General features: G+C 44.8%; 1 protein-coding gene across 1 annotated transcript in view; it reads left to right on the forward strand.

Moving 5' to 3' along the window:
* Positions 1–268: 268 nt before the first annotated feature.
* MAEA (macrophage erythroblast attacher) overlaps positions 269–13,872 on the forward strand; it is a 290,076-nt gene continuing 276,472 nt past the window's right edge. Inside the window, exons 1-2 of the mRNA XM_030192178.1 lie at positions 269–362; positions 452–841. Coding sequence (XP_030048038.1) covers positions 773–841 — 69 coding nt within the window. The 5' untranslated portion in view covers positions 269–362; positions 452–772. The remainder of the gene's footprint in view (positions 363–451; positions 842–13,872) is intronic.

The following is a 13,872-nucleotide window of genomic DNA, read 5'->3' on the forward strand; positions in this document are numbered from 1 at the left end:
TTGGGTGACCTGAACGTCAACAAATTCCCACGTTCTGCAAAGCGTGGGAACGGCGTGACTAACGATTGGCGTTAGCGTTAGCCAATCGGCGGAGGGGGGAATGATGTAGTTGGGGAAGGTCCAGCAGGAAGGGGAGAGTGAACTGGTCTAACCTGGTGATTGGCTAGCACACATGCCTGTACTAAAACAGTCGAATTTGATAGGCGTATTCCGAGTGTTTTTTTTTTTTTTTAGCAACTAAGAAGTTTTGTTGAAGTGTAAGAGAGGAACTAATCTGTGTCTAGCAAAGTCAGCTAACGTCAGAATTTTCTTGAGCGAGAAACGTTGTACATGCTGTTGTTGACTGAGTAAAATATTGAAAGGTATCATCATGGTTGGACAACTTTGCTGTTAGCAGAATGTGTATATCAAGCCTCAGAGAAATGTGTCTTGTTTTCTCTTTCTTCCGCAGACGCAGCAAACCACTGAGTGAGCTGTGGGAGCGAACGCGCTATTGGTGGAGAACTCCATTCGTCACAATGTAGGCGGTGCCTCGATCATTTACAGGGAAGCATTGCCAACTCCAAGAGATACAAATTTTTGAAGTGGAGTGGTGGTACTATCGCTTTGAATAACTGCGCGCCCTCTGTTTTGTGGCATAGTTTGTGCCATCGCGTTGTTCGTTTACCTATTATTCCCCCCCTTCTGCTGGGTACCGGTTACCCATAATGCCCGGTAGGGCGGTCCGCTGTTCGGCTGCCTAATGGGCTTTTTTTTGGTTTCCTAATCCAAGATGGCGGTACAGGAGTCAGCTGCTCAGTTGTCCATGGCTTTGAAGGTACAGGAGTACCCAACTTTAAAGGTGTGTCACTTAGCTATCTCCCACTCCACCAGGGATTGTGGCCGGGAATATTGCTTTATGCCTCGCCTTTTCTTTGCTAACGTTGTCTTTGCTTTAAAGCAAGTTAGCAACATCTTTTTAAAGAGCTATGTTCCGGTTCAAGCCAGTCCAGGAGAGTGTTTTTGTTGAAAACGTGTCCTTGCCCTGATCTCGTCGTTTATCTGGGGGTGTTTGTGTCTCTCTTATCTCAGCTGGCTGGTGAGATTGAAGGAAAGGGACGTGACCCGGGGCCAGAGGCAATCCCTATGCGAAGGAATTACCAACAGGATTATTATTATTTTTTTTTTTTTGGTAGAGGGAGGGGAGGAAGGAGTTTGCCAGCAATACTGAACCTTTTTTTCATCTTCCTTTTCTTAAACATTTTCAATTTCTGCGCTAATGCGTCGTCTAGACTTCCATATATATTCACTTTCCTGTTTCTCATTTTTGAGGTTCCTCTGTATGATTTGTGGCACGGCTTTGCTGTAGCTGTCAGAGGTTGGGAGGAAGCTGTTAGTTCCTTATTCCTCGACGGGCCTGAACTGGGGATTTTTCTGTTAGCGTCTTTTCTGTTCAAAACATTTCCATGGAGCACAGGGTGGGGATACTGGAAAGTGCCTGGTGATGGCCAATATTGTCGGCCAGGCTAGGACAAAATTTCCAGACATCGCTTAAAATATGTATTCTGCTTTCATTTAGTTCCATCGCTTTTAGTTTTGATAGTGGATACTGTCTCGACTGTTTCTCTTCCGTTTAGGTGGGACTTTGTGTTAAATTGTAGTAGAGCTCAGGTTTGGGGGTTTGTAAGAGATTCTAGAACCTGATACCTATAAGTGTTGGTCATTGAGATGTTATCTTACACAGGTGTCCTGCTGTGTAATAGATAATGTGGAAACCGACCAGCTCAAGGGGTTTTCTCTATGATAAGAGTTCTTGGTTTTATAATACTGTCTCCAAAGATTTCAGATGCAAGTGTGTACCTTATAAATTGAATAAGGTTTAGGTATTCGTGGGAACTATTTTTAGCACACTGCAGAAGGCTTATTTATTTGTTACATTTGTATCCCACATTTTCCCACCTATTTGCAGGCTCAATGTGGCTTACATAGTACCATAGAGGTGTTAGCCAATTTGGTTGGTAACAGATACAAAGTTATATTGTGGTCAGAAGAGGTAGTTGTGGATCAGGCATTATTGTTTTGTTAGTAGATGTATCCAAAGACGTTTTTTCTATTCAACGTTATCAAGAATTTGTGAATATCTGGGAGGGATGTGAAGGAAAAAAATTATGGTTTGTTGGTTGCTTGCCTTTTTTTTTTTTTTTAATCATATTGTCTTCTAGAAATATTTTTTTATTTTCTTCTGTTTGCTTGGCTTGAGGGCTGCTAGTTCAATTCTCTGTGCTTGATTGTATGTATATTCTCACTCCCCAAGTTATTAGTTAAAATCTTTTTGTCTTAGTTTTGTTGAGGTCAGGGAGAGATTATATAGTAGGTAGAGTACATAACTGGCCTGCTAATGATAGTCTGCCCTGGCATTGTAAGTGATTTTCCTACTCAGCACTATATCACTTTTGTGATGGCTAGTTGGCAAGTGACTTTCGCTTGGGGGGAGGGATGTGAGAGGTGCTTTTGTAGCAGTATGTCCCACACGCTCAGCTGTGGTTTTGAGGAGGTGGGGCATTCTACTATCCTTCCTGGCAAGGGTTAAATTGGCTGCTGACTATTCTTCCCTGGTCATATTAGCAGTTATAGAGACCTGTGACTGTGTAAAACGTCATCTCATTGATTGTATTGGATCTGTAACTTTTATAGGCTAAGGTATTCTTTGGATATATTGTATCACTAGTTAATCTGGGAACACAGTGATGGGAATTGAACTGTAGTCTTTGACTTCAGTACACCTATCCTATGTTTAATCTAGAGTTTAAAAGATTTTATGCAGTGTAGTGGAGGTTATTGAAATAGTATTGGGTTAGAAATGAGGCAAGCTATTTTTTTGGTTGGTTTTGCATTTATAGTAACCATATTGGTTCTGTTTCTAAATAGTATTTTAAGTTGTCTTTTATTATATGAAGAAGCGAGGACCTGAGTGAGTGGTCTTGTCTGTCTATTAAAGGTCTTATTTGTTTATGTGCTCTCAATTATTCAAGAATTGATCTTGTGCCAGTGTAAGACAGAATGCTTTCTTTGCTATTTGGTCTTGCTCTGGTTTTAAATAGACATCTTATCTACTATAATAATTTCCACCGCCTACGTTCTGAAGCTGACTCCGTGGCTTCACTGAAGTGAAGGGTTCATTAGGTTCATCAGTCTGTCACCATCTCTCTCCCGCCCTCGCGTCAAAACGTGATGAGGTCGAGGGCGGAACAGTGAGAGGCAAGGCAACCAACCAACGAAAATAGTTGTAAGCGCGCTTGCGCACCGCCTACAGGACTGGAGGTGCCCATCTTGCCACTCAAAAGTGGGAGCAAGGAGAATGATGGCCTGCTTGTAGACCTGTTACTCTAACTTCAGTGCTGGACAAAATTAAGGAAATGATCATAAATACAAAATGAGTGCTGCACCTTGAATGAAGTAGATTGTGAAACCATGTTGCCTGGTGCTCTGCAAAGGGAAGCTTCTGTCAGTCTTGAGGTCTTCAATAAAGTGACAACAGTGGTGGATCAGGGGAATTATATATTGCTTGTCTGTATTTCAGTATTTGTCTTTTTGTCACTGATTTGCATAGGAGACCAGAAAGCAAACTGAAAGGTTTAGGATTAATCCAGAAAGTTTTAGTTTGGGTGGAAAACAGAACTGGTGGGATGTCTAGCCTGGTGAAGATAAGTAGGCAGTTTGTTATACAGGTACGCTTTTCTGTAGAAGGTATGCACATACTTTGTGCTTGTGTTGCATCATAAAATAAGTATGCTTTTATAAAAAGATCCCGTTAAATTAGCTGCTGATATTTATACCTGTTGCGTCACTGTCTTAGCACTTTTTACACATTAGCTTATTTTTTATAACACGTGCACACAAGTCCAACTGCTTTCTTAACTGTAACCCACAGAATACTTAGCTTAGACTTATTCCTGGTTAAAGTATGCCACTAGGAGGCTGTGACAACATACTTTTAGTCATGTTTAGCCTGGCAAGTTTATAGATGCCTGTGTCTACCCAAAGAAAGGGGCTTAAGAAATTCCCCAAAGGGCCATTAGAGATATTGCTGAGGAGCTTGAAGGAGTTTGCAAGTGACAGAAATACTTTTAACAAAGTAGACAAATCAGAAGGAGAGCTCAGGGCCTTGGGAAATTTTAAGTGCTAACAAATGTTAAAACCATTAACCACATATTTAGAAAGCTAAAACCCCTGGAAACTGCCAATCTAGGAGTAATCATCTCGGATAACATTGTAGTCAGTTAATAGCTTAAAAAGAGTGAGAAAGTATAGTGATGTGTTTTCAAAGCACTTAGACTTAGAAGATTACGCAGTAACCTATGGAACTTTGTAAGTATAAGTACTTTGAAAATGAGCCCCATAGTATATTTGGTTGTGCAAATTTGAAGTAAGAGATGATGCTTTGAATAGGTCCCTAATGACTGACCCCACTTTGTGCATGGTGTTTGGTTCTAGAGTCTGTACCTCCTAAGAACGTGGACAAGATGGAAGTGTTCTAGCAAATGCTGCTAAAATTTAAAGTAAGGCTTGCAACATGCTTTGTAGAGAGAGGTTTATGATTGGATGGTTATTTTATAGCAGGTTGCGTAGATGCTGTTTTTCTGAAGACAATGTAGGTGCATGTAATCCATAACCTCACAATGTAATCCATAACCGAGTAATAACAAATTGTATTTCTATCACTCACAACTTATTGTAAGCCACACTGAGCCCGCAAAAAGGTGGGAAAATGTGGGCTACAAATGCAATAAAATAAATAAATAAAAATGTATAACTTGATAAAATATCTTTGGAAACCTGCGAGATGGTGCAACTTTATCTGTATGAAGTGTTCATATATGTGTAATAAAATGTGTGTGTAGTTTGCCCGGGGAGGGGGAGCACTTGGCTTCTGAGAGCTTAAGCTTTGTGTGATCCCCAGCAAATATCTTTATTTTACTCATCACTCAGACAGCCTGATTTTTTAAAATTTGTCTACATTTTTTACTCTTTGATTATTTGACATGGCCTCGTCAAAACAAATGAAACCCAAAGCAGTTTCTCATTGATCATAGGGAGATGAGATCAAAAACTGATCTGCCTTCACGATGTAAACCTAGTTCAGACAAAATAGAAGATATATCATTTAGTACCTTAAAGCAAGAAATCCTGGAAATCAAAGAAAATAAGGATTCCTTGACTGAACTTGAAGATTTCCTAGGGATTAAACAAGTTAACCTTTTTGCATGTACCAACCAGACTGAAAACAGATTAAATGTGCATAACGCTCAATTAGCGTTGCCATGGCTTGAAAAATCACTTCCTCAGCTGGAATGCGATATTGAGGACCGGGTTCTTTGGATTACCTGAGAAATCAGAAGGTATACCAATATTATTGCTTTCCTGACAAAATTTCATTCTGCAGATTTTGCAACTGCAATTCTCGCCACTTCTAGAGCTGGAAAGAGCGCATTGCATGCCATCATTCCTCCCACTAAATTCAAAATACCCACGCCCAGTAATTGCAGAAGCTCTTTGTTACCAGCACTCAGTGCAAATCCTACAAGCAGCCAAAGTGAAATTGCCAATTAACTTTGAAGGATTTATTATGATTACTTACTCATAAAGGCGTACAATAAAGATTCCCCATAACGATCTGACTTCCTAATTATTCCAGTCACAACTATTAAGGAACCCTCCTATCTGTTCATCCTAATTACATCCTCACGACTGAATATCATATCTTGTCCTGATATCATTGTTATTGATATTTCAATCCACTTCCAATCCAATATGATTTACTTATGCATTCTTATTTGTAATAATTGTAAAGTTATTATTCTGTTAATATGATTGCTTTGATATTCTATGTACCCCATCTGTATCTATATTTTGAAATTCTTATCCTATGTGTACATGTTGCTATAACATTTTGTAAGCCACATTGAGCCTGCAAATAGGTGGGAAAATGTGGGATACAAGTGCAGCAAATAAATACATACATAAATTATTGCTGATCTTCATAAATGCACTGTCCAGTGTCGTAAACAGTTCGTTGTCATGAGGCCCCCCATTGAAGAAAGCGAGAGTTAAGTACAGTTTTTTTTTTTTTACTGTCCATCATAAGAATAACCTACAACAATGTCACAAAATCCAAGATCCTAAAGCTCTTCACTTGTATCAAAGAACAGGGTCTCATGGATATGAACGCATGAGATTCCTTTTCCAGCAGAAACTTAATTTAGCATTTCCCTGCCTCCATCTTAATCTAGCTCATTCTAAGTTATTAGCAAATGAGGTTACTATGTATGTTTTGGTCCCAGTAAGATTTTTTTTTTTTTTTTAGGTAAACATCTACATTTTTATATATAAAATTATTTCTGCAATACTATAAAGATTTTCTATGTAAGCTCTTCATTTTGTTTGATAAGTTGTGTTTGGGCAGTTCTCATATCCTTAAACATGTTGCTGCTGGTGGTTGTATGTTCCAGTAAATCTCATGAGGGCGCACACATTGTTCATTCACAGTTTAATACATTTTTAAAATATGAGCAACGTATAGTCCTTTTCATATCATCTTTACCATCACTTTCTTTTTTTTTTTTTTTTTTCAGATTAGCAATCATTTTATCCTTATTTCCATCCTGTCTGTATCTCCTAATGATGCCTACTGAATATCATTTTGATTAATAATTGTCTAACCCATTCATATGTCAAAAATGTTGGTGTTATATTCACAGACATTCCCCAGACATTATTTGTATTCAAGAAAATCTAAACAATTCCCTTCATTTTCTCAAACAAAATATATTCCCTAGTTGCATCCTCACCTACACTAGATTAAAAAAAATATGGAACTGTAATTTTCTGTAAATCAATCCTATCTATTACGACTCGCTCAACTGCTTCAGATGATTAAGGTACATGGGTCTGTGCCAGTTCCACCATTGTCCCTTCTAATGTTATGTAAAATCTATGCTCTGAATTTAGATAATGTTTTCATAATCTAGCTGATATCGTTCCACAATTCCCCAGTACTCCTATCATTCTGGGAGATGATTTTAATTTAGTCTTTAATACAATCATTGATAGGAAATCTAATACCCCTGTATGTGTCTCCAAAAGTAGACCTTTATTAGATTTAATACTTATCGGACCATCCAAATAAATCTGATTGCTCCCACAAGAAACGCTCAACACACAATGAGGAAGTGAAGTTTTTAAAGACCCTGATTTTTCAAAAAGTTGTAAAGGACACTGTGTTGAGCTATTGTGAATTTAACAAAATAGATAATACTAATCAATCCATATGGTGGGATGCAGTGAAAGATTGTTAGAGAGGTGATAATCTGTTTCTATTCCACATGGCAAAAAAAAAATCAATCTTGAAAAATGTACAGTGGGGGAAATAAGTATTTGATCCCTTGCTGATTTTGTAAGTTTGCCCACTGACAAAGACATGAGCAGCCCATAATTGAAGGGTAGGTTATTGGTAACAGTGAGAGATAGCACATCAACAAATTAAATCCGGAAATCAACATTGTGGAAAGTATAAGGAATTTATTGCATTCCTGCAGAGGGAAATAAGATTTGATCCCCCACCACCCAGTAAAGATTTGGCCCCTACAGACCAGGTAGATGCTCCAAATCAACTCCGTTACCTGCATGACCGACAGCTGTCGGCAATGGTCACCCTGTAATGAAAGGACACCTGTCCACCAGACTCAGTGAATCAGTCAGACTCTAACTCTACAAAATGGGCCAAGAGCAATGAGCTGTCTAAGGAATGTCAGGGACAAGATCATACCCTGCACAAGGCTGGAATGGGCTACAAAACCATCATTAAGGACGCTGGGCGAGAGAGTGACAACTGTTGGTGCCATAGTAAGAACAATGGAAGAAGTACAAAAATGACTGTCATCGACAAAGATCTGGGGCTTCCACGCAAAATCTCACCTCGTGGGGTATCCTTGATCATGGAGGAAGGTTAGAAATCAGCCTACAACACAAGGGGGGAACTTGTCCAATGATCTCAAGGCAGGCTGGGACCACTGTCACCACGAAACCATTGGTAACACCATTACGACAGTAACCGGATTGCAATCCTGCAGTGCCCGCAAGGTTCCCCCGGCTCCGGAAGGCACATGTGACGGCCCGGTCTGAGTTGCCCAGTGAACACCTGGATGAATGCCAGAGAGTGATGTGGGGAGAAGGTGCTAGTTGGTCAGATGAGACAAAAATTGAGGCTCTTTGGCATGAACTCAATCGCCGTGTTTGGGAAGAGGAAATGCTGCCCTATGACCCAAAGACACCGTCCCACTGTCAGCCAATGGAGGTGGAAATTGTTATGTTTGGGGGTGTTTCTCTGCTAAGGGCACAGGACTAAACTTTCACCGCATCAATGGGAGAATGGATGGGGCCCATGTAACCGTACAATTCTGAGTGACAACCCTCCTTCCCGTCCGCCAGGGCCTTAAAAATGGGTCGTGGACTGGGTCCTTCCAGCACGACAATGACCCAAAAACTACTAGCCAAGGCAACAAAGGAGTGGCTCAAAACATGAAGAAGCACATTAGGGTCATGGAGTGGCCTAGCCAGTCACCAGACCTTAAATTCCATTGAAAACTTAATGGAGGGAGCTGAAGCTGCGAGTTGCCAAGCGCGACAAGCCCAGAAGCTCTTAATGATTTAGAGATGATCCTGCAAAGAGGAGTGGAACCAAAATTCCGCCTGACATGGTGTCAAACCGCATCATCAACTACAGAAGACGTCTGAACCGCTGTTGCTTGCCACAAGGGTTTTGGCCACCAAGTTATTAGGTCCTTGTTTGCCAGAGGGATTAAATACTTATTTCCGGCGGTGCGTTGGCAGAATGCAATAAATTCATTACTTTCCACAATTGTGATTTACCGGATTAATTTGTGATGTGCTAATCCTACGGTTACCAATAACCTACCCTTCAATTATGGGCTGCTCATGTCTTTGTCAGTGGGCAAACTTACAAAATCAGCAAGGGATCAAATACTTATTTCCCCCACTGTATAAGGGAGATGGAAACTCTTTATGCAAAGATTTGATAAAAAAATTTTTATGAATTCTGTAAATGGAGAAATGAATCTGCAAACTCTCTGTACTCATCATCCATGGACAAAAGGTACCTTTCCTTGTCATCAAGCAGATGAAGCCATTACGTATGTGTTGTGTCCATCAACCAGCAGGGGGAGATAGAGAGCACTCAGCTTTTCACAGTGCCTCATGGCCAGCCAGCTCAACTGCCTCTTCAGTATTCTCTATCTCCCCAAGCAGGGTGGCTGCAGCTTCTTCGAGCTCCATCAAAAACCTGCCTGGGGGTGGCTCCTGGCTTGCCAGTTGTTAGCCGGGGTGTTAGAGGCTATAGCAGCTTCACTTTGAAGGCACATAGGTTAGCCCTTTCCCTGCCTTACCCATGCCCCCGTGGATGTGGACATATTAGCTTGCTTTTCCCTGTCCTTTCCCACTCAGTGGATGCAGGCACATTGGTTTGCCTTTCCCTGCCTTTCCCACTCATCTGAGCCTCCGGAGTTCTTATTACCTCTGCTTTCCTCACAGTGTTAAAAAAAAAAAAAAAATGGAACAGAGGTTTTCCTTTGATTCTTCTATGGGACCGGAGCTGTGATACTCGGTCCGGTGAGGTAAGTGTTTTCTAACTCCTCCAGGGTGGGCCCGCGATCGGGGCGTTTTTGGCGCGAAACTGCCATTTTGAATTTTCCCGCCGTTTTCGGCGATGGCTGCAGAGAATGTAAAGCGCTGTTCCTGGTGTGGCAAGCGCAAATCAGCAGTGGGGCTCTGTGAATCGTGCTGTACAGGTGTAAGAGCCGGCCCGAGCATGGCGAGCGATGATTCTTCCCGCTCAGAGCTGGCAGCGGACACCATTTTGAATTCTCCGCATGGTGCGGCCTCCGTAGAGACGGAGAGCCCTGAGCCTGGGGGCGGGGGGAGGGACCTCGAATTGAGGCTATTCAGGGAGCTGCTAGACCTGGACGGGATCTGGGTGCCCAGGGCGAGTTTTTCTCCCCTGATTTTGTGTTGTTATTGCATAAAGCATACATGCTGAAAAGAACTCTCCCTCAAGGGTTGTCTGAGGCCCCTTCTATTGTCCCCCCCCCCCCCCCCCCCCCCCCCGGTGGATTCTGGCCTGGGACTGCCCGCTGAGGCTATTTTCCCTGATAATTGGCATAAAGAACAGCGTAGAAGGGCTAATTCCCCTTCAGATTGTGGTACACCTTCCCCCCCCCCCGTGGTCGGGCTGTGAGGATTCTGAGAGTTCTGGCAGGCCTTCGTGTTCTGAGGAGCCAGAGTCAGGTGCAGAATTACCACAGGATCTGGATGATCCCTCCGCGGTGAGGATTTTCCACCGTGATGAGCTGCCAGCGCTTATTTCAGATGCCCTACAGGTCCTTTCTGTTGAAGAGCCTGACAGTGGCACGGCCTCCTCTGTGAATCCTAGGATGGCTAGTACCAAAAAGCCTGCTCAAGCCTTTCCTTTGCATGACTCCATCCAAGAGCTTATTTCCGCTCAGTGGGCTGACCCCGAGAAACCTTTGAAAGTTTCCAGGGCTATGGGGCAACTATACCCTCTGTGTGAGGAGCATTTGGCTTGCTTTCCAATGCCGAAAGTAGATGCCCTAGTCACGGCGGTGACAAAGAGAACTACCCTCCCTTTGGAAGGAGGAGTTGCCCTGAAGGATATACAAGACCGTAGGCTGGAAGCAGCACTTAAACAGTCCTTTGAAATTGCAGGTCTTACTGTTCGGGCGTCTGCATGCAGTTGTTATGCTGCTAGAGCCTGCCTGGCGTGGTTGCAACAGGCAGTGGAACAGTCCGGAGATGGAGTGGAGCCCTTCTCGGATGTGGCTCCGCGGCTGGAGTCGGCCTTGTCCTTTTTGGCTGATGTCCTTTATGATATTGTCAGAGCTTCAGCTAAACAAATAGCAGTAGCAGTGGCGGCTCGCCGTCTTATTTGGCTACGATATTGGGCAGCGGACATGGTCTCTAAGTAAAGGTTGGTGAAGTTGCCCTTTCAAGGCCTTCTCCTATTTGGTGAGGAGTTGGGGAAAAAAAAAGTTGTTAAAGGCCTGGGAGATCCTAAACCCCAGCGCTTGCCCGAAGATAGGCCGAGGCCTTCCTCCAAGGGCCAGGTGGTCCACTCCTCTTATAGACCTTGCTTCCGTGAAGCTAGAAGGTACCGCCCAGGGCGTTCTGCTGGGTTCACTTCTCATGCCCATTTTACAGCAGAGGAACTCCTTTTGCTCGGACAAGCGTTCTGCAGCCACCAGCTCTAGGCCTGGAGTTCAGGGGCGACCCTCTCAATGATGGTGTGCCGGCCCCCTCCTCGCTTCCTGTCATTGGAGGATGTCTTTCCCTCTTTGCCGAGGAGTGGGCCAATATTTCCTCAGATCAGTGGTTCTGGACCTGATCAGAGATGGCTACAGAATAGAATAACACCCCAGTAAGAGACTTGTTTGTGGAGTCCCGATGTGGTTCTGCCGCCAAACGGGCGGCGGTAGAGGAGACTTTGCAAGGTCTGATTCAGTTAGGGGCCGTGTCCCCGGTACCTCCCGCCGAACACGGCTACGGCCGATACTCCATCTACTTTGTGGTGCCGCGAAAAGGTGGGTCTTTTCGCCCTATTCTGGACTTAAAAGAATTAAGTCCCTGAGAGTGCGGCATTTCCACATGGAAACCCTGCGCTCCGTCATTGCTGCGGTACAGCCAGGAGAGTTTCTCACGTCTCTAGACCTGAAAGAAGCTTACTTGCACATACCAATTTGGCCCCCACACCAGAAGTTTCTGAGGTTTGCGGTGTTGGGAAAACATTTCCAGTTCCGGGCCTTGCCTTTTGGCCTCGCTACAGCTCCCCCGTACCTTTTCGAAGGTAATGGTGGTGGTAGCTACTTTGCTCAGGCGAGAAGGTATCAGGGTTCACCCGTACCTAGACGACTGGCTCATCAGAGCAGACTCTGTAACAGAGAGCTATCAAGCTACAGCCAGAGTGGTCTCAGTACTTCAATCTCTAGGCTGGGTCGTCAATATGGCCAAAAGTCACCTGACCCCCTCGCAGTCTCTAGAATATTTGGGGGCCAGGTTCGACACAGACTCGGGCTATGTATACCTACCCGAGCTAAGGCGGTGCAAGCTTCAGAATCGGGTCCGTCTGCTCCTGAGGATGCCCCGCCCGCGAGCTTGGGACATTGTCCAGCTGCTGGGATCGATGACAGCCACATTGGAATTGGTGCCCTGGGTGAGAGCGCACCTGAGACCTCTACAGTATTCCCTACTTCAAAGATGGTCTCCAGTTTCTCAGGATTATCAATGTAGACTCTCTTGGCTCCCTGTGGCCCGACTCAGCATGGAGTGGTGGCTCTCGGACAGCATTCTGCGGCGAGGAATGCCGCTGGCGCTCCCTTATTGGTGTCTAGTAGTGACAGATGCCAGCCTGAAGGGCTGGGACGCACATTGCAAGGGGAAGCATGCCCAGGGTCTATGGACACCCGAGGAGGCGGAGTGGTCCATCAACCGCCTGGAGTTGAAAGCGGTGTTTCAGGCGCTTCTGGCCTTTCAAGTGACCCTGGAAGGATTGGCTGTCAGAGTGATGTCTGACAACACGACAGCAGTGGCCTACATAAATCGACAAGGCGGCACTCAGTGCAGAGCACTGGCTGCGCAGGCCGAACAGATGTGTCACTGGGCCTCGCTGCATCTTCAGTTTCTGTCGGCAGCTCACATTGCAGGTCAGAGCAACGTGCAAGCCGATTATCTAAGCAGGCATCAGATCGATCCAGCAGAATGGGAACTAGAAGACGAAGTATTCCTGCAGATATGTGCCAAATGGGGCAAGCCTGTGATGGATCTTATGGCGACAAGTTCAAATGCCAAAGTCCCGTGCTTCTTCAGCAGACTGAGAGATCCTTGCTCGGCAGGGTTGGATGCCTTGACTCAGCCCTGGCCTCCGGGCCTACTATATGTGTTTCCTCCGTGGCCCTTGATAGGGCGCGTGCTCCTGTGGATTCGGCTGCACCCAGGAGAAGTGGTCCTCATCGCCCCGGATTGGCCCAGGAGGCCTTGGTATGCGGACCTCCGACAGATGCTAGTGGAGGCTCCCCTGCCTTTACCTCTGGTACCGAACCTGTTGTCACAGGGCCCGGTAGCCATGGAGGACGCCTGCCGCATAGGTCTTATGGCATGGCAATTGAGAGGGCGCAATTGAGGGACAAAGGCTATTCAAACACAGTCATTTCCACTCTCCTGCAGGCCCGCAAGCGTTCCACTTCCGTGGCTTATGTCAGGATTTGGCGCCAGTTTGAGTCTTGGTGTGCTTCAAAAGCGATCACACCCATGCGGGTTCCTGTCTTGCCGATTCTGGACTTTTTGCAGGATGGGTGTACAAATAGGCATGGCCTATAATTCCCTGCGGGTGCCAGTGGCAGCGTTGGCCTTCCTTTGTGGTAAGGTTGAAGGCGTGGCTTTAGCTGCTCATCCAGATGTGGCACGGTTTCTTAGTGGGGTGCTTCGGCTCCGGCCTTCCGTGCGAGCACCCTGTCCAGCTTGGAACCTGGGGCTAGTTTTGAAGGCCCTGCAGGCTTCTCCTTTTGAGCCGCTTCGGTGAGCATCGGAGAAAGATTTGACACTAAAGGTCGTTTTTCTTGTGGCCATTACTTCGGCGAGATGGGTGTCAGAGCTCCAGGCGCTGTCCTTTAGAGACCTATTTCTGCAATTCTCAGAGTCCGGGGTCACGGTTCGGACCGTGCCTTCCTTCATGCCTAAGGTGGTTTCAGCGTTTCACCTAAACCAGCCTATTTTCTTGCCCTCCTTTGATAAGGAGGAGTTTCAAGAATC

Source organism: Microcaecilia unicolor, chromosome 2 (assembly GCF_901765095.1).
Source record: "Microcaecilia unicolor chromosome 2, aMicUni1.1, whole genome shotgun sequence".
NCBI classification, from domain to species: domain Eukaryota; kingdom Metazoa; phylum Chordata; class Amphibia; order Gymnophiona; family Siphonopidae; genus Microcaecilia; species Microcaecilia unicolor.